Raw genomic sequence first — 26,500 nt, 5'->3', positions numbered from 1 at the left:
AATTTTTTAATGTATCTTGCAAACGAATATATATTTATTATGTAAACTCCTTAATATTTTCCATTCATAAAGGTTTATAGATCATAAAATTAAGAATCACTCGAGTTTTAATGATTAAATTTGAAAAACTTTGAAAGAAACTAGGCTTTAAAAAATAAATATTTCGCATGAAACTTTAAAATTTTACCTTCAAAAGTTACTAACAAAAAAAATATGCAATGCATACAAAATGCAACTTTTATAAATTTATTAAAATACAAACATCTCTCTTAAATAAAACTGACCCTAACACGAAATCGTTTTCAATACTGAATGTCGGATTAGTCTTGTCACTGTGTTCTAACATCGGAGCAATATAATTAAACATTTAAGTTACATGCGTAAATATAAAACAAAGGAAAATCTATTATAAACATAAAAGAAGTGCTAATATTTAAATATTACACAAAACCTTAAAAGCAATTTTAAATTCAAATATATGCGGAATGTTAATAAGTCCGCGTCTATAATTTATATAGCGTTATTAATTAAAATTAAAATCGATTAAGAAGTCAAGTCGAAAAATTCGGAACTATTTTTTTCTATGTTTCTTAATGAAAAAAATATTAATAAATCAGATTCGGTCAATCACACAATATCTGTAATCAACGCGGATACGGCTGGCGGGCGAAAATGTCTATTTAAAGTTCCCCGATTTCAAATAAAATTCCCTGAGAATTTCCTGATTATTTTAGGCATGAATAAATTCCCCGAGAATCCCAGATTTTCCCAGATACTAGACACCCTGTACTATATATATATGTATATAGAAGTGTAAATAAAGGAAGGAAGATGTCAGACCGACTTGTTTCTTGCAGGGTGCGTTTCCATGCGAGCGTTTCGCCCGGCGGATGGAAGATGGCGCGCCGGGAGCGCGGCGGCCGAAGGGGGCCCGCGTCGGGCAAGATCGTCGGGGCAAACATGCGCCGGCGGCAGACGAGATTGGCATGTGATCCTGGCTTCATTGTAGATAATACGAACTTGTGAAAATGGCGGAGGAACAGGTGAGTCGCCGATCAAAATAACGCGCGTACCGTCGCGAAACGCCGCGCCGCGCGTGTCCACTGGCGCGACGGGGCGACCGGGGCGGCGGAAAATCCGCCGGCGAGAGATACGCGCCGGAATCCCGCGGAAAACGTGTGTCGAGACGCGCCACGTGTGTGTGTGCGTGCGTGCGTTTGCTTGGTGGTGGTGATGATGATGATGATGGTGGTGATGATGATGATGATGATGACGACGATGGTTAGTGTTGCACCGTGACACTTAGGGCGAATTAGCGAGACCTGGGTAGCCGGGGACCTGGTGGGACGACAGTCAGTGCGTGTCCCCGTAGTTGGCCGCCGCGCGCGCGCGCGTCCGCGCAACGGACGACAACCGAACGACTCTCTGAGGGAGAAACGCCGCGACCGTGAGAGAAAAACTGTCGGCTCTCTCTCTCTCTTTCTCCCTCTTCCTCGGCGGCGGCATCTCCTTCGCTCGTTCGTATCTCTCGCGCCGTACGCGTCGAGATATCGCCGGAGGTATCGCGCGCGCGAGATCGGACCGTGAGATCTTCGCGGTTACGCGCCCCCGCGTCGTCCGGTTCCACGTCCGGGAAATAAACGGTGGTCCGCCGTGTCGCTCCGACACGACTGGTTGGACCTTCGACGACCGTTCGCGCCGCCCAGGATCATCTGATCTGCGGGGCGGTCGTGCACGCGTAGACGCGAGTCCCGCTCGCGTCCGCGCTCGGCCGAGATAGCGCGTTTTGGACGATTTTTATGTGATAAGCGCGTTCAATCCGCCCGGCGCGCGCGATAACTACGCCGTGTGCGAGCGAGTAAGTACCGACTCGCACGATTGCGTCGTGTGAACTCCACTCGCTCTTTCTGTCTCTCTCTCTCGCGCTCATTCGTTCGTTCTTTCTCTCTTCCTCCCTCCGTCTCTCTCTCTCTCTCTCTCGCTCATTCGCTCGCTAGCTAGCTCGCTCGCTCACTCTCTCGGTCCCTCGAGAGGAAGAGAGCGCGTCAGCCCACATCGTTGTTTATCTCGACGAGTTTCGCGCCCGAGAGCTCTCTCTCTCTACCCGGGGTAGAGCCCGGTTCACTGTGCTCGGTATTCGTCGGCTTGAGGACGACCGGACAAAGGCGAGACCGGAGGTGCGTTCGTCTCCGGCCGAAAGGAGCCCCCCGCCGCGCGCGCAATCCTCATTGTTTGCGCGACGGGATCGCCATTCATGCGACTACGCACCGTTATTTACAAACTGTCGGTCGCGCGCATAACCTAAACCTCCCGCGCGGACGCGCTCCGCCAATTCCCTACGTGTCAACCGGGCACGTGTCCGAAACTCCTCGCCGGACGATATAGGAAGTAACCGTCGGGCTACCTGTGTCGGCGATACTTACTCTCCTGGTTTTTTTCTCCCTCTCTCTCTCTCTCTCTCTCTCTGCAAATCGAGAGAACGCGCACGTGTGTCGTCGGATGCGGCATCCGCCGTGAGACGTCGAGGTCGCCTCCCGCGACGACGACGGTTTTACCGTTGCGGCCGCCGCTGTGTGATGTGTGCAGAGCGTACGGATGTTTTGTAAGAATTATCAATTTTAGAAGAGAAACCGTGTGCAAACACAGCCCCTTTGATATTTACTTGAACACGCAGCCATCCTCCCCCGATGATTGTCATCGTAGTCATTCTCACACACATACACATCCCCTTCGTAGTAGCTCCCCGGTGACTTTTTATTGCGTGCTGCTGCCCGCCCGTCGCCCGGGCTGTTTCTCTTCGCGTCACAACCGCGCAATTATCTGTTTGTCTCATGCGTGTTGTGTTGCACGCAGTGTCTGTTGATTGTGTTAATAAGACATTACCTATGTAACGATCGAACGCAAATTGAGGGAGACAGAAATTGTTATACTTATCATAAGAAAAGCAAAGTGAAATTGTGTGTGTGTGTGTGTGTATGTGTGCGTCTTCAGGTATCTCTCTCTCTTGGCACCACTTAAATGCGCTCGTGGCTTGAGGCCGAGGCTCCGCGCCGCAAGCGTTATGTTACTGTATTGTAAAATTGTAAAGAAATCTGTCGGACGTTTAACGTAGGAGGTCGTTAAATAAAGATTCCTGAAGAAGTGAAAAAAAAAAAGAAAGAAGTATATAATGATGAAACTTTTAGACTTGTCTCGCACCTAAATGGAAGTATTAAGAAACAACTTTAAACAGTGCCATTAAGAATGGATCACATACAGGAGGTACGGCAGCTGGAGTTGCTATGCAAACAGTTGTACGAGTCGCAAGATTCTGCGCATCGTGCTGAGGCGGAGAAGGCCCTTGTAGCATTTCAAAATGCTCCGGATACGCTTACAAAGTGCCAGCTGCTCCTGGACCGCGGGGATTCGGCGTATGCTCAATTATTAGCTGCCACGACTCTGACGAAACTGATATCACGTTCGGCGCAAGGACTGAGCATGCAACAGAGGCTGGATATACGTGAGCGAATGTTGATTTTGCCAGCAGTCACATCTGAAGGACTATTACGGTTCTAAAGACTCATATTCTTAACTCTCTTATCTTTATACATAAAAGTGCCTTTAAAAGTAACTCAGGAAATACCTGATCGGCTGAGCAGAGCCATATCCAAGGCACTTTCATCGATGAAAGAGAGCTCAGAAATACGGGCTAAGGTGAAAGTTACAAAAGTGCACGGAGAAAACAAATGTTGCTGGAACAGTAAATGTTTGTCAATATAACAGCGATTAGTACTCTTGACAACAATGCGAATTTGTTTGATATATTTATAATCTCATCGGTCAACACTTGGTGAATTAGCTCACCTTTGTAATTCTCACCTCGTCTTGAGAATTGTATAACAGCCCCTTTGTTTCTCTATGCCATTTTACGCATCGTCATCAGTAAAACACATATTGTATTTGCAGGAAATTACGTACTCAACTACTTAGCAACACAACCAAAGTTACCGAATTTTGTGATACAGGCTTTGGTTACACTTTTTGCTAGGATATCAAAGCTTGGGTGGTTCGATTCTGCTAAAGATGAGTACGTCTTCAGAAATGTAGTCAGTGATGTAGCCAAATTCCTTCAGGTTCGACACACGCACATACTTCATTTAATATATCGAATTAATGTTGCGTTACTTTAATTGATGTTACCTTTTATGCATACTATATATGTGTGCTGCGAGTTTACACGCAGGTACTGTCTCACGAATAACACATTTGTTGTAACAATCAGGGGTCGGTGGAGCATTGTATGATAGGAGTGCAGTTGCTTTCCCAGTTGACATGCGAGATGAATCAAATATCAGAAGCAGATGCAAACAGATCTCTGACAAAGCATAGAAAAATAGCAAGTAGTTTTAGAGACACGCAACTGTTTGAGATATTTAGGTTATCGTGTACTTTGCTGAGTACAGCTCGTGAAAATTGCAAAAGTTTGAATTTCAATGATGAAGCACAGGTATGATGATTAACGTTATATTTGCAATATACATGACTATTGTTATACACATATATATATATATATGTAAGATATAAAATATATATTAGATATTAATCGGAAAGCATGAATTTTACGCCCGTACTCGTTGCTTCTTGCAGCATGGTTTGATAAGACAACTATTGAAGCTTGCACAAAATTGTCTGACATTCGACTTCATTGGCACATCGACCGACGAGAGCTCGGACGATCTCAACACAGTACAAATCCCGACCAGTTGGAGACCCGCATTTCTGGACTTCACCTCGTTGAAGCTGTTCTTCGACCTGTATCACAGTCTACCTAATACGTTATCGTGTTTAGCGCTCTCGTGCTTGGTGCAAATAGCTTCCGTCAGAAGAAGTCTATTCTCCAATACCGAGAGAGCGAAATTCCTCACGCACCTGGTCAACGGTGTCAAACATATATTGCAAAATCCTCAGGGTCTCAGTGATCCGGGCAACTATCACGAGTTTTGTAGATTATTATCCCGACTGAAGAGCAACTTCCAACTGGGCGAGCTTGTAATAGTGGAGGATTACCCCGAGGCGATACAGTTGATCGCCAAGTTTACGGTGCAGAGCTTGCAGATGTGGCAATTCGCGCCGAACAGTCTGCACTACCTGTTGACCCTTTGGCAGAGGATGGTCTCTTCGATGCCTTACGTGAAGGCGAACGACCCGCATCTGCTGAACACGTACACTCCCGAGGTGGCGAACGCGTATATCACGTCGAGACTCGAGTCGGTGGCGGTGGTAGTCAGAGAACACCTCGAGGATCCCCTGGACGATCTTGGTGTGGTCCACCATCAGCTGGAACAGATCTCGGTCATCGGTAGATGCGAGTATCAGAAAACGTGCACTTTGTTAGTTCAACTGTTCGATCAGGCGGCGACGACGTATCAAGAGTTACTGACGCAAACGGCGACTCCCACTCAGCAGATTGACATTGCGATTCAGGAGGGTCAGCTCACGTGGCTTGTGTATATTATAGGTAATGAAATCAGCCCCGCGCTTTGTCACATCGATATCACCGATCATATTAATATCAACGTGGATGTAAGCGTTCTCTCTCGTAGGCGGTGTGATCGGCGGTAGGGTTGCGTTTAACAGCAACGAGGAGTTCGACGCTATGGACGGCGAGTTGGTCTGCCGAGTCCTGCAGCTGATGAATCTAACGGACTCCAGGCTCGCGCAAGGTGGCTGTGAAAAATTGGAATTAGCGATGCTGAGCTTCTTTGAGCAATTTCGGAAGATTTACGTGGGCGATCAGGTTCAAAAGAACTCGAAAGTGTACAGGAGGCTGTCGGACGTGTTGGGTCTCAACGACGAGGCGATGGTCCTCAGCATTTTCATCCGAAAGATGTGAGTTCGAAGGATGCCTCGAATGTCGCGAGAGAGAGAGATTCGGTGTAACACCCAGTATGTAACGTTGCGTCGCAATTTGCAGAATAACAAACCTGAAATACTGGGGTAGGAGCGAACAAATTATCTCGAAAACGTTGCAACTTCTGAATGATTTGTCCGTGGGTTACAGCTGCGTTCGTAAGCTCGTGAAATTAGAAGAAGTACAATTTATGCTCAACAATCACACGGTACGTATAGAAAAATCCTATCGTGTCGGTAGTAATTAATAGTTAATGATGTGTTGATAACCGAGTTGCATTAATCTAACGCCTCATATCTATCTATCTCTCTCTCTCTCTCTCTCTCCCTCTCTCTCGTCCAGCGAGAACACTTCCCGTTTTTGGGGAACAACGTTGCTGTGACGGAAATGCGCTGTAGATCGATGTTCTACACGTCCCTCGGTAGATTACTGATGGTAGATTTAGGCGAGGACGAAGAGAGATTCCACACCTTTATGTTGCCTCTAACAGGTAGGAGAATCCAACCGATTTCCCCTCCCTCACTCCCGATAAAGAGCACGATAAGTGTGATTCGCCCGAGCGAGCGTGTGCAATTGATCCCGATGCAATTCCGCAGGTGCGTTGGAAAGTCTCGGTCAATTAATGGGCGCTGCGGACACACCGCTTTTCGCAGCGGAGGAAGCGAAGAAGGCGTTAATCGGTCTAGCGAGAGATCTACGAGGCTTAGCTTACGCGTTCAACACCAAGATATCCTACATGATGCTTTTCGATTGGATGTATCCTTTTCTGTGTATCTGACCGTACATCCGCGCATTTCCCCCCGTACATGTCGCGATTGACGTCACGACACGGCTATTCGTATGTTCTCGATACCTCAGTCGAGTTCCTTGTACGATATCTTCCCTGAATTCCGAATTAGATATCCGAATTACACGCCGATTTTATTACACGCCGTGGAGCTGTGGCATCACGAGCCGCAGGTGACAACGCCCGTCCTAAAATTATTCGCTGAGTTAGTACAAAATAGGAGTCAACGGCTGCAATTCGACGCATCCTCCCCGAACGGGATCCTGTTGTTCCGCGAGGCCAGCAAAGTGATATGCAGCTACGGCAATCATATACTGAACGTCGAGGTGCCCAAGGATCAGATCTACCCCCTGAAACTCAAGGGAATAAGTATATGCTTCAGCATGCTGAAGGCGGCCTTGTGCGGCTCCTACGTGAACTTCGGGGTCTTCAGGCTATACGGCGACGAGGCGTTGGACAACGCCCTCAACACATTCGTCAAGTTGCTTCTTAGTATTCCACAGAGCGATCTTCTGGTGAGTGTCGGCGGTCGTGTCATCGCGTGAACGTAGTAGCAAGAAGCTTCGTAAATCACCCTCGAAAAGTCAGGTCGAAAACCGTTCATCTCGAAACCGGGAACCGAGTGTGATACGACGCATGTGGGTTGTAACGTAACGCGATAAGTTTTGCAGATTGTCCACACTCCGTCCGTCCATATGTTTACATTTACATATTGCCTTTGATAGGATTACCCGAAGCTGTCGGCAACGTATTACATGTTGCTTGAGTGTCTGGCGCAAGATCACATGGTCTTTTTATCCACTTTGGAACCTCGGGTTTTTTTGTACATCCTCTCCAGCATCAGCGAAGGCCTTACAGCTCTAGGTGCGCAAAAAGACTCCTACACAGGTCTGTGCGGCTGATTCTATTCTACTACTACTCTCTATATCCTCGACGCCATACACACCGCCACCACGAGACTGAGATCACTTTGAACCAGGCGATTCCTGCGAGTTCGGACATTTTGTAACGGAAGTTCCCTCTCTCTCTCTCTCTCTTTCTCTCTCTCTCTCAATTCTTCACTTCGATACTTTGAACTTCTCTTGCATAGATTATGTAGATTGTGTATCGCGCAAAGAAAAGAGATTATGGCAATGAATATCATCTGTTAATCGTGTGATCTTCAAATAATTTTGTACGTTGATCATTTATTTTGCTTGAAGTCCGTTTGTCGAGAAAGCCATTGGCTCAAATACGGGATACGTTTCACATTATATTAGCTGTTAGAGAGTTCTAAAGAAGAGCAAGAGTTTCATTGCGAATCTTTGAAATAGAATCTTACATCCGGAATTACGATTCGGACGTATTTCCTGTGTGTCGCATACACACGCAGAAATTTGTCGATGTGCGTCGATCGTTCACCGCCTGTGAACACCGTTTACTTAAGATCTTAACGATTTTGTTTTTACATGATATCACCTTGGAACTACATGTTTTAATATTTCTTGCTTTTTGCATTATCGCTTGGAATGTAAATCTGCCTATAGACATTAGCCACAGTTGCAACAGTTCGGAATACAAGGAACAGATGCATATTTATATATATATATGTATCTCGAGTACTTTATTATGCACAATAAAGAACAACCACTGAGAACACCTTATCAAATAACATTGGCTATAAGAGGATTGGAGTGCGTGGAATCTGGACCCTGAATACGATAAATTTCGGCAATCGCATAGCTTGTATACTCCCTTTTGTACGACATGCACCATGAGTGTTGCGTGACTTTTTTTTTTCCATTTCCATTAGAACGAAATCGAATAATGGGTCTAGCACAGACAATCAGCCGCACAGCTGGCATACTACTAAATACTTTAACACTATTTTTACTAGATTGTATTTTGTAATTTATACTAATTTTACTAATCGAACAGTTGCATGTTTCATTACAGTATTAGTTTTGGATAATAACCGCCGCAATGTAGCCCCCTATATAAATAGTAAAATGCAAAGTTCTATATTGTTTAGTGTAATGACTACGCAGTACAGAATTGTGTAATCGATGATCGTGTAAAAATCTTGCATTCTCAATGTACAAACTCGTGTGTAGAGAGTATCCTTTGTTATCTCGTTAACCACGCAAGTTCGCGAAAAAAACGTTAATGACACGCGAAGGAAGGTAGGTGGATCTTAGTAAGCTTGCGAAAGAAATGCCGCACTTTGGTTGCATGTATTTTTGATTGCGCAGTGAGACATTATTATCGTGTATTATTCGTCCGTTGTTTCTCGCGCGGCCGATGTAAAAGCAAGCACCTTCTGATTTCAGACACTATGGTCTGCACGGGTTGCTGCGCAACTCTCGATCACATCGTGACGTATCTGTTTAAACAGCTCTATCAGAAAGGTAAGGTGTGAATGCGCTCGCATAAAGAAATCTCGGCGGGCAGACGCATGCATCGTATCGAGACATCATGTTTCTGTGTGTTATCCAGGTTATCCAGGAAGGAAAAACGCCGTTGTTCCCGGAGGAGGAGATTTATTCTTAGAAGTTTTGAAGCAGCATCCGGAAATACTACAACAAATCCTAAGTACTGTTTTAAATGTGATAATGTTTGAGGATTGTAGGAGTCAATGGAGCATGTCTCGCCCTCTCTTAGGTCTCATATTGTTGAACGAAGAAGTAAGCTTGCAATTTCACTATGTTGGAGACGCATTCTATCATGATGATGTCACAATTTTCTTATAGAGCGTAGCGAGTTAAAATAAGCAACATCACGACTTTTGAGACGACGTTTCTCTTCCGTCGTGTTTCAACGTTCCCCTCTGTTAATACTCCTCTTTCATTTGTTTGTAGTATTTTAATCAATTAAGGGAAAGTATTATTAGAAGCCAGCCGGTTGACAAGCAGGCAGCAATGGCACAATGGTTCGAGAATTTAATGAACGGGATTGAGAGGAATCTACTCACAAAAAATAGAGATAGGTAAGAAGTTGTGGAGGCTGTGGCTGTTAACGACGGTTTCGCAACGGTATTGTCATTGATGATCTCGTTCTCTTTGCAGGTTTACACAAAATTTATCAATGTTTAGAAGAGACATAAACGATGCCCTAAAAGGACCTAATGTATCTGCAAATTCTGTCAGTGACATGATGACTTCGTAGTGATACTGCTCTCTCTGAATTAGATTCTTCTGGGCTCTTGCCTGCCAAATGCTTGAATGTGTGTGCGAGTGAAACTCTAAATTATGGTGAAATTAAGTTTATGGCTTTAGATGAGTATAAAGATAATAAAATAATACTACCGTTTTACATAAGCATTACCGCTTGGCTTCCTATTCTTCGCAATTGTTCTTTTAACCGCTTCAACAAGTACGCATCGCATATTGGTTTGTATTATATATGTAATAATCGCGAAACGAGAGACAGTTCGTTCATTTTTCATGACGCACTTATGATTTTCAAGTCATTAGTGGTTTTTAATTGTACATTCTGACTGCGATCGGAATCAGCGACTTTTTTTTCTTTTATTATTACCTTTATACTCGAACTTTTTTTCTGGACGTTTTGAAAAAGAGATCAGGTCTAAACGTATATATACATATATATATTTACTTTGCACTTAATATGCAATACATGCATATACATGTTAAGTACAAAGGAAATTGGCAATAATTATATGATGCTTTATATAGCCATAAAACAAAAAAAAATATACATTATATGACTTCGGAGCAAATTGTCTTCATATCCTTCACTCGTAGAATATTTTATTTTTTTATATTTTTACATAATTATAATAGAGATATATAATGACTGTTCAAGAGAGGTAGATGATGTTTGTCTTAGATTTTTACATTGAATCATGTACATTTTTATCTGCAAATTGTCACATAATTTCTGACTTAAGAAAATTTCCTCAGTGTGTGTGTATCTTTTATATAAAAATTCCTTTATGCTTTACGTGTTGAAAATAATTCCTGCAAACATACGCGAGAAATAATCGTGTATATGCGCAAGTATGGGTGGCTTTTAATTTGGTTCTGTATTAATTGTTAACATGCAAAATTGAACACCGCAGAATCTTTTGTAAATTACATATTTTTCGTACGTACGTGTGCCGTGGCATATAACTTTAACTAGAAATTCTTCATATGCATATTCTGTTAGAATTCCGACGGAAACAGAAGAATTACTCCAAGCACACATCATTTTGTCAGCGAGAGGTTTCGGTTATGTGCGCGTTTCTTAGAATAGGAAGCCAATAATGTTTTTATTTACAACGACATGTACTGTTCCATTTTATTCTCATGCATAGCGGACATTCACATTTGTTTAAAGACATTAGTTGAGTAAGAGCACTGTACACGAAAGTGTGCAGCTTGAAAACAAGTGATTTATAATATTACGGACTCTTGTATTGACATAGCATTATAGGAGAGCGAGAGAGGGAGTGAGAGAGAGAGAGAAAGAAAGAAAGAAAGAAAGAAAGAAAGAAAGAAAGAAAGAAAGAAAGAGAGAGAGAGAGAGAGAGAGAGAGAGAGAGAGAGAGAATCGCGCGAGAGAGAGCAGAAGCAAAAATCACGATATATATACATACACACACACACTCATGACTTAAAATTTATTCAAGTAAAGATCTATTATGAACTATACTATTCAAGTGAGATACGAATAATGTGAATGATGTACATGAGGATATCATTAAATTTATCATGCGAAAGACTTATTTAAGAATATATAGTTATTATTATATTATTGTATTATTACGTTATATCATTGACATCACGCTTCACGAAAGCTAGATAGACAAACGAAATATAAGATATAGATATTACGAAACGTTACGTGACGTTTGCTCTAATTTTCGAATGTAGTAATTTTCAAGTCGATTGTACATGAGAGAGAGTAAATTGTCATATTTCGAATATGGATCGTTAAAAAAACAAAAAAGAACATTGTCTCAACGGTATCTATATTATCGGCCGAACCTCCGCGCATTAATTGACACTGATTGAATAATAATCATCGGAGATTCAAGTTTTCTCGTCGATAAATATAGATATCAGATAGTTGATATATTTTATAACAAAATAGAGGTGATTCTCTGGGATGATGGTGATGATGATAAGTGGCGAGGAAAAATCAAACGGTTGCGAAAAAAGAAATATACGCAGAATATGTGAAATATCGATTCTGTATTGTATAACATCTTTGATCATCCTCTTTTGTTATAAGTACTGTTGCAGAATTTATTGGCCGTATGGGAGAAAAGAAACATTCCTTTATTTTTATATATAAACATATATATATATATATATATATATATATATATATATTCACACAACACAAAAAAAAAATATATATATATATATTCCATCTTTTATAACATTTTACAAATTACTTTTATAGGCTTTGTAAAAGTCTACATGTTCGCCTACAAACAGATCTTCAACGTTAACGGCATTGAGATATTGGTCTAAGTTACTGCTCGTACTACTATTATTTATCGATGCTTTCTTGACCGTTTTCCTGTTGGGCACAGGTACGCTAGGTTTAAATGCTACACCCGCAGGGTCGTAATTCGTGTAAAGTTCGTCCGGTGCTCTAAAATCGACCGGATATAAGTAACGAAACGATGTAGAATGCGCGAAAGAGGAGAGAAACCTAATCCAGCTATCTCTCTTCGCAATGATTGTAATAAAGTGAGAAAATAACGAGATAAGATTTTTTTTTTCTATAATTGTGCGAATTGAATCACCAAGCAAGAATTGGTACTTACAGTTTTGCAATCTCGGTAGGCAGACTACCCTCACCACTCGTAGGTACCTCGTATGCTATATTCTTAGCGAATTGTTGTACCACACTGTGATAGTGACGCTGTATAAGAGTATTGTGTATTATTTTATTATCTCTTTCGATTACGTATGGTGTGGCGAACAGAGAAGGAGAAGCAGCGCAAGAAGCAAGTCGAGCACGTTCGAATAAGATGTGTACCTGTAACGCAACTATTTCCCAGAGCGCGGTGCAGTGCGCGTTGCAATAGTCGGGCTCGAAGATCTCGGGCTGATATTGACCGTCTCCGGTGCATTCGGTGTCCAGTAGGCCGTGCGCCGCTTTCCCGAGTTGCATGACTTGTTTGACGACACCGAGTGTCCCCAGCGTCGCGTTGTGCTGCGACTGTAGGGCCCACGTGCTTATCCTCTTCACGAAGGCCACCACGCGGGCCTGCGTGATCTTCCTCCTCTGATGAATGAGAATTTGTATCAACGTCTTCAGTACAATCTCACTTTCCGCGTGCGTTCGCCCGCAGTGGACGTTCAACAAATTTTTATACAGATGCGCGTAAAACCTACGGGCAGAGAATTACAAGAGGCAATTTAATTTTTCTTTCTTCTACGTACATATATATATATATATATATATATATACATATACATATGTATACATAAATATACGATTTACATATATAAAGATACACAGAGCAGCATCGCCGGCCGTTATATACAGACCTACACGGGTCGATATTCAGCGCTGTACCTTGACCAGATAAGATTGTAAATATACATTGAACACAATGTAGTTGTTCCCTCAATCCCAGGTTACCCTCTTCTATTAATCTATCTATAGCGCCCACTAAGTCCTGATAGAAATCTATATTGATGCAGTGGGCGAATCTGGAATTTGGCGAGATGCGAAACGACGTGTAAGCTTGACGAGTACAAGTGGGGCGAATGATGCGTGTGTCGGCGATCTTACTTGGCCAATCCTTCCAAGCATGCGGACAATACTTTGCCACTGGGGGCTTGTTTCAAGATCCTGAAATATATCGTGAACACCACGCTCGTTATTTCCGTGAGCATCTTCTGTTTCGCCTGCTTGTTCTCCTCGGCCTTCGTCTCGAGCAACTCCTTCTCCACCTCCTGCAGCTTCTTGCCCTTCTTCCTCTCCCGTCTGCTCAACGCGAGGATCCTTTGTTTGTGAGACATGAGCTTTCTTTGCTTCGTCTCCTCTTCCTTCTCCTTGTCCAGATTCACGTCTTTTATGCGAAGGGACAGCAACACCGTTATTACTTCAGGGTAGACCGAGTGTCTCTTAGCCTTGATGTATTGATTCAATTTCCGGACTATCTGAAATTTTCCCAACGCACCATTTTCCAGCACACACAACTTAACACGGACGATGACATCGCGATGTTAGAAACGTTTCTCACATTGCTGTACGTATCGAGCAATGTGAGAAACGTTTCTAACATCGCGATGTCATCGTCCGTGCCGCAATAAGTTTCAGAGTAATCTGGGAGAGGGACATGTTTACTCACTGTGAGAGACAGTTCGCCGCGCTTATCCTCCTTGAATATCTGAGAGATGCACTGCACCACTCTTTCTCGCACGCTACTGCGTTTGTTGTCCAAGAAGGGGAGGACGTAGTTCGCTATGTTAATGGAGAAGTTGAAGTACGGATGGACAGAGAGAAGCTCGCACATGCAAGACAAGGATATCTCTCCCAGCTGCGCTTCCCGTTCGTTCACCGGTCGCGTGTCCCCTCTCCTCCTTCTCAGGACCTTCGACATCCTCTCGAGTCTCTGCAGATAGCTCTTGTAATTTCTTAACAACGTGGCCTCGTAATTCTGTAGAGCGAGAGTCTCCTTCTTGACTAGAATCAGATATCGATCGGGAAAATGATTATTGCCGCTTCATTGCTCTTCCGTAAATGCATGTACGTACACTTGACTCCCTCCTGAGGAATTTGTAGGATGTTATAGGATGGCAGCACATCTTTGAATATTTCCAAGAGAGATACCATCGCCAGTTTTCTCACAGTGATGTGAATCTCTGGACTTCTCTCGTCCATGAAATCCAACAGCATCTTGAAATTGCCGATTTTACGCTCTGGATCTTCCAAGATGCCGCTTGAGAGCACACCTATCTTGAAACGTTTCGACTTCAGTAGCTCCTCACGACACGCCAGCAGTTTAACAGTGGATACCGGTTTATTCGTTACTTCCAGGTTATCCTGAAATTTGTTCATAAATGAGGTAAGATACTCCACGTGACAGAAGATCTATCGAATATTGGATTATTGATTTCAGTCTTACATGTTCGTTTATCTCCATTTCCATGTCACTGTTGCCCTCTTTATCACTCTCTCTGCTCTCTTCCTCATTGTTACTCGTAATCTCATTATCTTCGTTATCCTCATTTGCCTCATTTTCTTCTTCGACAATACGACTCTCTATGAGTCCATTCTTTGTCTTTACAGGTAGCAACATTCGAACCGACTTTCCAGCATCGTCTTTCTCGATTTTGGAAATATTATTCTCGAATAATTCTTCTATCGGTTGGCTATTTTCAGTCTTCTTCCTTTTTCTTCCACTTTGTTCCTTACCAGACCTAAAAACAACAAAACATAAGGTAAACATACACAGAGAATTTTTGCCAGACGCAATCGTTTACCTATTTAGATGAATTTCATTCAGTAGATTATAAGACTTGTTGGATATTGATTTCCGTAAAAATGTCAGGTCGTCTTCTTCAACCATATCCAGTAAATCTTCTCCGTGATCACTCTCTTCCTGTTCCACTGGTTCCGGATGTGATGCTGGTGGTTTCTGAGATTGCTTCTTTGGTGTGTGACGTTTACTCTTCAGTTTTCCTTGCTTCGATAGTTTGGTCTTCATATGATTGTTTCTTTTAACTTTACTGATCTTCGGTTTCCTTAATTTCTGCAAAATAAACAATCATATATAAAAAATTTACTTAAATCACGAGTGATACAATTATTTTTATTTACTGTGTAATTTTTCTACACATTAAATGTGTACAGATTAGACTGAATATTTAAGAGGTTAAATATTGTTCGATATTGATAGTGATTTTTATATGTTAAAATGTATCCAAAATCCAATATTTACCGCCATTGTTCAAAGAGTACGATGAAACTCAATTATTTTTCCTACTTCAGTCTAGTTTGACGAAATTATTTTAACAAAAAGTAACTGATCGTACGGTAACCCTAAAGCACGCACGCGACACGTGTGTACACTAAAGGTTTGTTCTTTTTAGCTGCACCGGGACCGCGATAGAACGGAACAGGACAAAGTTATTTCCTTCTTGCCCATCTTTTTTGGCTTGCCGTGACTTTTCTTGCTTTTATATTTTGTTTCCTGTATAATATACACGGACATACACGTATACATAACAATCGAACGTTGAAGGTAAAGAAACGACTTTTCAATGCGGCGGCGGTAATGCGCCTAAAAAGAACACGTCTGCAATAACAAGGAGTCGACGGGCGGACGAGAGTCGAGAAAACGTTAAGGTGCGTCGTGGGAGAATGGACTTCGAGAGTCCTGACGTCGAGAAGGAGTTTCCCGGATTGTATGCGTCCGAGTCGGCGAAGAAAAGCAACGAGAGTGATTGTACGTAATAACAATTGTCGCGTTTCGATTTCCGAATGACGGGCGCCGATAACGCGAGAAGGGAGGTTATGCGTCTGTCAAAAAGTCGGAGACGTTCACCTCTCTCTGCGTTGTCGTGGTGTTAAAAATCTCTACGAAATGACAATGTCGATGATGCTTTGTGTCTGCTGCAGTCAGTGACGAAGGCGGACATGACAAGCATTCCAAGAAGGAGCTTCTGGGTGGAAAACGCAAGGACAAGAAGGACAGGAAGGACAGAGGCTATGCCACTCTAGAGGGTGAAAGTTCACCAGATGAGGATCAAGAAACCAAGTAAATCTGTTGTAGTATATTTATCCTGAATTATTATTTCTTATCTCAAATAATACACAATGTTTTAACACACATATATAATTGGCACGTCTTATTAGATATCTATTAGATGTGTGCGAGCAAGACTATACTAATTTCTGAGCAGTTAACGTGTACTTGATAATTTAAAATGGCCATCAATTCACAGCCACTCTACGTTTCTTGTTGGTTTATCGCGTGTAAGGTCTCTTTCGTACTTGAACAATCAAGCCAGACTTCTGGGTTTTAAATGGAAGACAGACTTGTTAGAGATGCTTATGACTTAATACTGCTGCTTATCTTAATTCTAATTTGTTCCGTGAACATTTATTTTATCATCAGAGTCTTCATAATATATGTACAGCATAACGATTGATGTATTAAGAATTTTGAGGTATTCTTAATTCTTCAGTCATCTAATTTGACTTATATGTAACTCATAATTTCTTCTGTTACCTAGAAGTCCTTCAAAGTCAAAGAAGACCAAAGCTTTCAAGTTCCCCTCTAAGAAAGAGAAGCGAGAGAAGTCACGAGAGAAAGAAGCCAAGGACAAGGACACCGAGAAGGAAAAGGATAAAAAGAAGAGGGACAAAGATGAGAAGGATATGGACAAGGAGAAGCGGAAGGATAAGGATAAGGAGAAGTCCAAGCAGAAATTGAAGGATCGGAAGAAAGGAAAGCACGCCGGCGGCGAAGGTTTGGATATCGGCGGTGAGATTGGGTGAAATTCAAATAACGCGTTTGGTCTCGTTCGTTCATTCGGATGGTTTGTCCAACGTGTGTGCATTTTCTCAGAGGAGCAGCCGGTCTTCGGCGTCAGTCTTCACTTGGCGGTCGAGAGGAGCTGCTGTCACGACGGAGTGGAACTGCCCCTGGTGGTGCGAGATAGCATCGACTACGTGGAGGAGCACGGAATGAACGTGGAGGGTCTGTACAAGGTTCCCGGCGTGAAGTCGAAGGTTCAGCACCTGAAGAAGCTGTACAACCATCGGGAGACAGTGAATATGTCCGAGTTCGAACCCACGGTAGCTACGAGCTTATTGATACTCTTTCTTAGGTTTGTATCTCGAGAGATTCTACCTCGTACAACCCATGTGTTTTAAGATCGAAACGAAAAAGTGGCATTATGGTGATGTAGAGAGCTGCCAGAGCCCGTGCTGGAGAGCAGCGAAACGATATCGCGCTTCGAACAGGCCGCCTCGACCAAGGACGTCGCTCAACGGGAAGCGCAATTGGCCCAGCTCGCGCAGCAGCTGCCGGAATGCAACCGGGTCCTTCTCGCGTGGGTCACGTTGCATTTGGATCACGTCACCGCGCGGGTACGTTTCTAATTATCGTCAGATTGTCCCATTGCTAAAAGTTCGTCTCATATTCACATCGACTAAGATGAAAATCAAGTATAGTTTTGAGGAAATGTCGATTAAACTCACTTGGTTGGCTTCGGCACAGTTTTTTCGCCTATTTGGAGAGTCTCTTTTTAGCCTCCTTTAGAAAAAGAAAAGAGTCCAGACCCCCGATGCACTTGAAGTGGGATTTAAAGAGACAATGATAAACCTGATACGTCATATATTTCAAGTAGAATTTCAAATACATGTTATCGTGTTGATGATATCTCGATGTATCTTTCGGGTATCTTTCGATGATCGTAGGAGAAAACGACGAAGATGAACGCGCAGACGATATCGATGACCTTGAGCCCGGTGCTGCAAATGAGTCACCGGTTGCTGTTGGCTTTCCTATTTCACTGCAAGGCACTGTTCCCGAACGTACAACTGACGAAATACGTCCCCCCGCTGTCGTCCGGCAGCACCAGTCTACCGGACACCGTGGAGGGCATAGCTGCGGAATTGTCCAAGCAGGAGTCGTTGCTTTCCCAGATTCATATGCAAATGAACGCCGGTTTCGTAACGAAGTCGCGCGAGGAGCAACTGTGGGAGGTGCAGCGGATGATAACGCAGTTGAAGGTAAAACCGCGAGACTTCCGTGAAATCGCACACGGAGGATCGTCGAATGCGACGTCGTCGTCACCCTTTTTCTTTTTGCAGAGGAAGTACAAGACTGTTCAGAAACTGGAGGGCGCCACTACGCAGAAGAGTCTGGACGAGGAGGTGAGGTCGACCGAGAGTGTCCCGGTCGAGTCCGCCTCGCAGAAGTCGAAGAGCGCGGACGAGGATCCCGCGCAGACGAAACACGACGCCCAAACGTCGTCGTCCAATTCGACGCTGGCGAAGAAGGACGGCAAGCAACATGGCGTGGAAGAGGCGAAGGAGAAACCTACCTACGCGGCGGGAACGAGCACGGCGCAGAACGAACAGGGCGTGAGTGTGCAGGACAAAGACACGGTCGATTCCGCGGAAACGGCGGCGATCACGCCGCAGTCGAGAGAACCCGAGGATGCAACGCTTAATGACAAAGCGAACGGTGCGTGACAATAATGGTAATTAACAATATACGTGTGTGTGCGTGTGTGTGTGATTTCAAACAAGTTGAGCAAAACATTTCGCATGCAGAACCCAAGGAGGAAGACGTTATAGATAAGCTGAGAGAGAGCTTGATCCGCGAGGAGCTGTTGAATATGCAAGCGTTGCTGAAGTCTCGCATCAGCCAGGAGAGAAACGAGATCAAACGGCTGGTGGAGATGCTCGCAGAGCGTGGCGTGGAAAAGAAGAGACCCAAGGAAAGGATACACTCTCCTAACGAGGCTGAAATGACGGCCATGATACAGCTAGTCAAAGAGAATCAGTTACTCGAAGTACGATGAGAGCTCCATTTCCTCCCCTCTTCTCTCACACCACCGTTGTATCAATGTATTTATGCGTTGTTTTTGAAAATTGTAGAAAAAGATGATGACGCTGATACGCAGTATTATCGAGGAGAAGGACGCTTGTGTGGAGCTGCGCGTCCAATTGGCGGTACATCAACTGATGGCTAAGACTTGACCACAGACCTGCTAGTGACGCATCGGATCAAAACTAATCTATATACATTACAAAGATACGATCTGACATTACGTTTTTGCACATAATGACCGTACATATAGTTTATAACATGTTACAACTACCGCATGTACCATTTAAAAGTCGTTCTATTCTCCTGTGAAATAATAAAACTATACATGCGCGAGATGTATGGCTCGAATTTTTGTCACACACATACTCACGTGTATGTGTGCATATACATTTTTTTCTCTCTCATAACAAATTTGTCTTGTTTAAATGCATGAGTTTAAGCCTAACGCACAGGAAAAGGCAGAAAGTCCGTATCAGACTACGTATTAGAGATTGAAACTGACCAATCAGTGCAAAGTCCACTAAATTTCCCTAAACTCGAGTTAACTTTGCACTGATTGGTCAAATTGAATTCGAACTCAATCTCCAACACGCAATCTGATTCGGACTCGAGCGAAATCCAGCAGATTTCCGAAGCTCTGTCGATAACACAAATTACCTGATCTAACCTAACATTTCCGGTATTGAAGAGAATCACGAGACGATGTATTGATGTTCGTGCAACTGAATGTAATCGTTTGAATAACGTTGCTTAATTTTGCCATAGTGAGGAAGAGTAAGTTCGGCTGTAATATTTAAGCGATAAACTTATTATTACAATATTTTAACGATAACTTATACATACCTTAGTAAATAATGTAACCTGTGTGCCTATTTTCTAACCTCGTAATGTTGTTATCGTTACGTGTCGTGTGTGCAGTTTTTACTACGTTTTTACCACGTATTTATATTTGTTTGTTAAACATTGTCATTAATACGGCTCTTACGTCCTCAGCATGTCTTGGCTCGTGAAGTCCGTACACAAGTTTGCAAATATATGGATTCCGCAAGTGACACCGGTGAGGCACCGCTATCATGCGGACAAAGTAGCGAAAGGACCTGTGATGCGTCGATATGGATACAAAGATCCTATAGACATGAGAGGTCTTTTGGCACGCGACAGCGACGAGAGAGTATATACGTTGCAGATATATCGCCCGAAGAACGCTTGGAGCGAGAAACGGGCACTTTTCGGGCAAAACGACTACATCGACATATTGGGCAATAACAACCTCCATCCAACGAGGATCCTCTACAACGTACCAGCGTGGTTGAGGGGCGTCGGCGGCAATGAATATCAGGTCTTACTCAGAAAGAAAAAGATGTTACAGCATGGTGTATTTCCAATTGCGAGGCCCACAAAATGGAAGAATTTGGAAAAAAGGATAAAATATCTCTATAAATTCTTAAACCGTTTAAAATATTAGCTGTTATCACGATGTTATCAGTGTGTACGTGATTATATTCAAATTTAAATTTGACCGCAGTGTTTACCAAGTTTTCAAACATCCTACTAATCTTTTGTGTGATCTGCTTCGTTATCCTTTTTCTCTTATCGACTTTGGCAAAGGTTGATATTTTGCGACGTATATAATTTTTTCAAATATCTGATTCGGCGAATTGTCACATCGATTAGTGGGATACCGACTGATTCGATGCAGGGCACAAGACATAATATATATATATATATATACATATATATATAAAAGAGTAAAATATAAAATAATAAATTTGTTTTATTGTGAAATAATTATCCATCGGATATACGACTGTTTCATAACATTGAAGAACGCAAATACTTTTCTCGCTGAAACGTAGGATCCTCACTCATCGTAGAAAGATGAATGTACAACCACGCACAGTTTTATATATATATATATATATATATGTATATATATACATACATATATATATACATACACACACACACACAGTCACAGTCGGGATGTCCACGAGGTCCAACATATTGCGAAACGCGATCGCGGAAAACAGAAACGCATCTGAAGTAGTCTTTCTGATTAACTATTGTCAATAAATTGAGTATTGTCTCTGTCATTTCTTAAAAAATAGTCACGCATAACGAATATTTAGCTGCGCTCGTGAGCATTTCAACAATAGCTGATGAAAAAGGCTGTTTCAAATGTACTTTAACTACGCGTTCCGTGACACTTCTGGCCCTGATGCTGTCGAAGATTAGTCCATGGAGATCTATCATCGGCGCGTCTAGGTGACGATTTTTGCGAATCCTCTATCGGAAAGGCAAGTCGAGTTTTCCACGAGCATGGAATCTCGACGAGTCCGTGTTAATATCGTGTGATGTACGCTCGATAATCCGATAATGCTCTATCGTGATGACGATGTGTTAAAAAAATACTGTCCGAAAAGTCCCGATCGAGATGTACGTATCTGCTTGTGAAAAGATGAGCGTCAGTTTCCGACGAAGCTGCAGACAATAAAGGACACACATCAAATTTAATTTTTTTCACCAGGTTTTTCGTTTATAAACAGATGGCAGTTACTGAAATGTTCAAAATCTCAACGAACGTTTCTTCCTTCCTCCCCCCCTTTCTCTCTTTCTCTCTCTCACACACACACACACACATACACACACCACTGAACTACCTAACGGTGTAATAAAAAAAAAAAAAAGAAAAGAAAGGGACAAAAAACGAAACAGTGGAGTAACAAGTCGGTTTACAAGTGATTTTGCAAGAAGGATAGCAGGGTAGTTTCATAGTGCTTGCTGGCATCTATGCTCCTCAGACTGTGCCTCTCGTTCGGATAGACCTGCAGTTGATACGGTTTACCGATCTTGACCAGGGCGTTGATCAGCTGGCTGGTGTGGTAGAAATGGACGTTCTCGTCGATCAGTCCGTGAATGATCAACAGCCGATTTTCCTCGTCGGGGAACTTGTTCACGTACGTCAGGATCGAGCCGGACATGTAGCCGTGGGGATTGTTCTGCGGCAGATCCATGTAGCGCTCGGTGTAGCCGGTGTCGTAGAAGTTCCACGAGGTGACCGGGGCGCCGGCGATGGCCAGCTGCAAATGCGAGAACGTCAGACGTCAAGTCGGCCGGTCGGTTCGCGCGCTCACCTCACCTTGAATACATCCGGATACTGTATCAGACCCATCAGGCTCAGGTATCCTCCGTAAGACCAGCCGTGCAGAGCCACGCGATTCAGGTCGATGTAGCCGGTGGTCTCCGCCAACCACCTCAACACCTCGACCTGATCGTTCAGCTCGACCGTTCCCATTCTACGTCGCAAGTGGCTCTCGAAGATCAGACCTCTGTGCTGGGAGCCGCGGGAGTCGATGAGAACCACGCAGTAACCTTGAGCGGCTAGCATGTGCATGCGCAGGTGTCTTAAACCCTGTGGAGAAAAGCAGCGAGTTGAAACGCCGTTTCGCGTCGTTTACATATCGCGCTTAATGAAGAACGCGCGCGCGTGCGCTCTTCTCTTTCTCTCTCTCTGTCTCACCTTAAACGTATTTGATACAAGTTGTACTTCGGGTCCTCCGTAAACGTTGAGTATCGTGGGATACTTGACGCCAGGCTGGAAATTGTGAGGCTTGAATATCATCGAGTAGATGGTGTCGCCCGACTTGATCTTGTGCGTGAAGACCTCCGGCGCGAAGAGCTCGGACTCGGGCGCGGACGGCTCGAGGAGGTAGCCCACCGGTGTGAGCGATATACTCTCCACCGTCCAGTCGGTCTGCGAGATCTTGAATACCTACGGAGCGAAACGGGCCCGTCGTGAGCGCGTCGTGCGCGCGGGGTCGGAGCGGGCGAGAGACTTCTCGCTGAGAGAAGTCGCGCTTTCCGCGCGGGAAACGTACTTGACAAGTAGGCAGCGTTTTAATGGAACTATAAACAGTGACCAGCATAGCGCATTCCTTATTAAAATATATACTGTTGTAACTGTAGCCGGGTCTCGTCAGGAGCCGTATCTCCAGCGGCCGACGCAGTGACACCGCGTAAACGTGCTGCTCCAACGGACCCTCCCGTAAGCCGCAGAAGTAGACGATGGAGTTCACCTCGTCGACCCAGATCCTCTTGCCCAGCACCTCCCAGTCGCCCTGGGTCAGGGCCACTTTGGAGGTGATGCGCGGCCGAAGGAATATGCTGTCCATTCTGTCCAAGGGCTCTTCCACCCCGACGCTCAGTCCTGCAATAGAGCAACCGGGTTTTCGCAACGACGACGGATTTACGGGTGACGTCTCGCGTGCACACATGGTAACCAGGTCGGACCTGCTATGCTGGACGTGATGAGATACAGATGCCGGAACTCGGACTCCTCGCTGCCCCATATGAACTTCACCTCGTTCGCGTCGTCGGGCTTGAGGAAGTACAGCAAGTCGTTCACGTTGATCCACACCGTACTTTGCTCCGAATAGATCACCTGGACGCTCGCCGACGTCGGCGTGAAGTGGTTCTCGGAGTTGTACATGTTCGGCGGCGGCTCGCAGAAGTTGTCGATCGACAGCAGCACCAGCTCGAGCTTCTGCTGCTTCCTGTCCAGCAGCTGCACCCAAACGCTGCGTCGGAAGAGTTGTTGTTATCAACTCCGTCTCTCTCTCAACAACGCACCGCGCTCGCGCGCGTATTCTCACTCGTCGCCAACTTACTATTGCGCGTCGGGAGTCCAGCCGACCCTGACCATGTATTCCATCCAAGGGAACATAATGTGAAGAGGGTACTGCAGCTCCAGTATCTCGATGTCGACGATCTGCAGCAGTTCCGTCAACCGGAACTGTACCATCTTCAGGTTGCTCTTAGCGTTCGGCATACCGGCCCGGGGAAACCTGAACTCGTCCACCTCGTCGGTGTTCGACGAGGAGGGGAAGCAGTAAATCTTCACGTCGCTCTCGTCCACCTCCTCGTAGACGATCCGGTAAATACCGTCGCTGGACTTGGGCTGCCACCAGTAGCCGACGTACCTGCGGATAAAGGCTGGATTTTCGGGGACTATCGGTATGACACGAGTATCCGGCGATAACGGGATTAACCTTGTGAATTCCTCTTGCATGACGTAGGAGGGAGTGCCGGCGGTAAGTGGGTCGTCCATGAGACTTCTGCCACCTTTCCTAGCGTGCGTCAAACGAACCGAGGAGCCTGTGATGCTGTGAGACAGATACAGGTCTCCGGAACACGTGTGAGCGACCAGATCGTTGTTCCAAGGACATATCTGAGGGCATAGTTTCGCCCCGGTGTTCGACATCCTGATCTCCGACGGGAAAAGAGGTCCCGGCTGACCGACGGGGAGAATCGTACATTTACAGACATTTCACTTCGCTACCGTCTGGCGACGCACACAGACAGAGAGATATTACCATGAATCCGGTGTCCACGCACTGGTAGAGACTGCTGGCAGCCGGAAAGACTAGTTTTCCACTCTCCGCGTGCATCTCGTAGCTGGTTATACCCCAGGTAGCGAGCCTCTTTCTCTCCCACAACAGTTGCTCCTCCCTCGACAGTCTATTCGACACGCTGAAATCATCCGTCCCGGGTTACAATCTACTTCCACCTTGTACGATACGGCACACAGAAGAGGACACCTCTCTACGACGGTGGTTCCTTACCTCTGGAAATTTGCTTCTATGACAGGCTGCCAGTGTAGACGGTAACCGTTGGCGTGATCCGCGTGTGCAATGTCTACGTACAGAAGGGTAGTCTCCCAGGCGTTGCTGGGGGTACTAAGAAAATAGATTCTAGTCCTGCAAAAGAAGGAAAAACAGGAAATAAATAAGAAAGAGAGAGAGAGAGAAAGATAGAGACTTGCGGGAAAGGAGGAATGAATGTCTCAAGAGTAAACCAGGTCTTCACCGGCCATCCGGAAGAGATCGGAAGGTTATGGAGCCGGGCACGGAGCCCGCCGACACCCCGGACAGCTTCCTACGGAGATCGCTGACGACGGCTCTGAGCTCGGACCAGGACTTCCTCGGCACCGTGCTGTCGGGGACCGCGTGTTCCCCCACCTCGTAGCAACTCGTCTCCATGCCCGCTTCCCGCTGCGGCCGGTCGTTTTGCGAAGTCATTCCTTCAGGTCCGGGCAGGTCGGCGCGTCTGTCATGTCGAAGGGCATGCTGCGAGAGGAGCGGGCACGCCGCGCGAGCGGTGCGTGTCGCGCCGCGGGCAGCACGGGGAGCGGCCCCGCGCGCTCCAACGCACCACCACCGGGGCGGCCGCCGTCGACGATGACGACAACGGTGCGCAATGCGGGCGCGACGACAACGACGACTATCACGACGGCGATCGCGCGTAGCCACGGACGAGGGAGAACGGACGGGGAGAGGACTTATTTTTAGGTTATGCACCGCCACCGTCGCCGCCACTACCACCACCGCCGACGGCTCACTTTCACCTTCTCCCTGTCCTCCTACTCGCTGCTGCTGCTCGCGGCGGCCTCTCCCTCCTCCCGGAGTCGGCGTCGCGCGGCATTAATTTCCCGAAATCTCGTACTCACGTCGCCCTGGCCACCACTGTCGCCACTATCACACCACCTACGCAACACCGACCCCCGCTGTTCGTGTTGCTGCTGCGACGCTACACCCTCACCGACGCCGAGCGAGCTCGTTCGCCGCGCTCGTCCCGCCGTCAATGCCCGCGCGCTCCTCGCGATCGTCCGGCCGACACGACGCGAGCGCCGCGTACGGCAGGCCGGTCGGCCACTCGAGAGCCCGTTCTTACCATCGGAACGCGTCATTGGCGGCAGCGCCGCCCGCGAGACGGCCGCCGGAGCGCGGGAGAACAGGTGCCGCGATGCGCGACGACGGACGCGACCCTCTATCTGTCGCGCGACCGTGACTTTCGTGCTCGGTGTGTGCGTGCGTGCGTGTTCATGCCTGTCGCGCGCTCGGCGAGAGTTCGAAGGACCGCGCCGGTGGCGATCCCTAACCGTCGGACCCTCCTTCGAACTTTCTTCTTGTCCTTGCCGCGCGCACCGCACGGGACGTCCCTGTGAGGAGGATCGTACGGAGAGCCCTGATCCCGGGCACATCGAGGTGAGGGCGAAGCGTCCCGCTCGACAGGGTTAGTCTCGTGTCAATTTACTTATTCGTCCGTTGTTCGCTTCGTTATTAACGCTTCCAGCGCGAACCTTCAAAGGGCGTCCCAAAGGCGTCTAAGGTCTAGTTTCCACCGAAACCTTCGATCCGGTTTTACTTCGCATCTACCCGGACAGCGTAGTGTTTAGAATCGAGACGCTGGACGTCTTAAACATGTCCTTGTGACGTCCTATGGACAGTATTCACAGTCGGGTCTT

The 26,500-nt window shown here is 45.5% G+C and overlaps 5 protein-coding genes across 13 annotated transcripts; 3 read left to right on the top strand and 2 right to left on the bottom strand.

Annotated features, from left to right (window-relative positions):
* The first annotated feature begins 918 nt into the window (after positions 1-918).
* Positions 919-9,973, top strand: LOC106749797 (exportin-7). Of its 7 annotated transcripts, none has more exons than XM_014629639.1 (15): positions 919-1,043; positions 3,259-3,499; positions 3,946-4,112; positions 4,262-4,486; positions 4,627-5,497; positions 5,583-5,868; positions 5,954-6,098; positions 6,233-6,380; positions 6,487-6,646; positions 6,790-7,192; positions 7,403-7,541; positions 8,987-9,064; positions 9,153-9,340; positions 9,515-9,642; positions 9,722-9,973. In XM_014629639.1, exons 1-15 carry the CDS (start codon positions 1,029-1,031, stop codon positions 9,819-9,821), a joined length of 3,294 nt encoding a protein of 1,097 aa, XP_014485125.1. In that variant the 5' UTR covers positions 919-1,028; the 3' UTR covers positions 9,822-9,973. The 7 variants fall into 7 exon arrangements, with proteins under 7 accessions (XP_014485125.1, XP_014485124.1, XP_014485122.1 ...); XM_014629638.1 differs by having other exon boundaries at positions 923-1,043; positions 3,233-3,499; XM_014629636.1 differs by having other exon boundaries at positions 923-1,043; positions 3,186-3,499.
* Positions 9,974-11,999: 2,026 nt separating this feature from the next.
* Positions 12,000-15,704, bottom strand: LOC106749724 (nucleolar complex protein 3 homolog). 2 transcript variants are annotated; one of them, XM_014629439.1, is made up of 10 exons: positions 15,571-15,703; positions 15,113-15,381; positions 14,755-15,049; positions 14,384-14,672; positions 13,978-14,312; positions 13,416-13,786; positions 13,169-13,333; positions 12,654-13,008; positions 12,439-12,536; positions 12,000-12,263 (listed from the first exon to the last, which is right to left on the bottom strand). In XM_014629439.1, exons 1-10 carry the CDS (start codon positions 15,574-15,576, stop codon positions 12,050-12,052), a joined length of 2,397 nt encoding a protein of 798 aa, XP_014484925.1. In that variant the 5' UTR covers positions 15,577-15,703; the 3' UTR covers positions 12,000-12,049. The 2 variants fall into 2 exon arrangements, with proteins under 2 accessions (XP_014484925.1, XP_014484923.1); XM_014629437.1 differs by having other exon boundaries at positions 12,439-13,008; positions 15,571-15,704.
* Positions 15,705-15,776: 72 nt separating this feature from the next.
* LOC106749725 (ralA-binding protein 1) lies at positions 15,777-19,532 on the top strand. 2 transcript variants are annotated; one of them, XM_014629440.1, is made up of 9 exons: positions 15,781-16,077; positions 16,251-16,389; positions 16,868-17,118; positions 17,203-17,464; positions 17,546-17,726; positions 18,057-18,371; positions 18,453-18,828; positions 18,918-19,159; positions 19,245-19,532. In XM_014629440.1, the coding sequence occupies exons 1-9, from the start codon at positions 15,993-15,995 to the stop codon at positions 19,344-19,346; spliced, it is 1,953 nt and encodes a 650-aa protein (XP_014484926.1). In that variant the 5' UTR covers positions 15,781-15,992; the 3' UTR covers positions 19,347-19,532. The 2 variants fall into 2 exon arrangements, with proteins under 2 accessions (XP_014484927.1, XP_014484926.1); XM_014629441.1 differs by lacking the exon at positions 19,245-19,532 and having other exon boundaries at positions 15,777-16,077; positions 18,453-18,844; positions 18,918-19,009.
* A 312-nt stretch (positions 19,533-19,844) lies between these two features.
* LOC106749726 (39S ribosomal protein L51, mitochondrial) lies at positions 19,845-21,711 on the top strand. Its single transcript, XM_014629442.1, has 2 exons — positions 19,845-19,971; positions 20,191-21,711. Exon 2 carries the CDS (start codon positions 20,192-20,194, stop codon positions 20,660-20,662), a length of 471 nt encoding a protein of 156 aa, XP_014484928.1. The 5' UTR covers positions 19,845-19,971; position 20,191; the 3' UTR covers positions 20,663-21,711.
* On the bottom strand, positions 21,689-25,879 carry LOC106749723 (dipeptidyl peptidase 9). The gene is made up of 10 exons (XM_014629436.1): positions 25,063-25,879; positions 24,819-24,953; positions 24,570-24,726; positions 24,246-24,487; positions 23,865-24,176; positions 23,488-23,774; positions 23,076-23,404; positions 22,718-22,969; positions 22,337-22,609; positions 21,689-22,277 (listed from the first exon to the last, which is right to left on the bottom strand). The coding sequence occupies exons 1-10, from the start codon at positions 25,272-25,274 to the stop codon at positions 21,930-21,932; spliced, it is 2,547 nt and encodes an 848-aa protein (XP_014484922.1). The 5' UTR covers positions 25,275-25,879; the 3' UTR covers positions 21,689-21,929.
* Positions 25,880-26,500: the final 621 nt, after the last annotated feature.

Source organism: Dinoponera quadriceps, unplaced genomic scaffold (assembly GCF_001313825.1).
Source record: "Dinoponera quadriceps isolate SergipeBrazil2010 unplaced genomic scaffold, ASM131382v1 scaffold3289, whole genome shotgun sequence".
NCBI classification, from domain to species: Eukaryota; Metazoa; Arthropoda; class Insecta; order Hymenoptera; family Formicidae; genus Dinoponera; species Dinoponera quadriceps.
The sequence above is the reverse complement of the archived record's forward strand: the minus strand, read 5'-3'. Positions and strand labels throughout refer to the sequence as shown.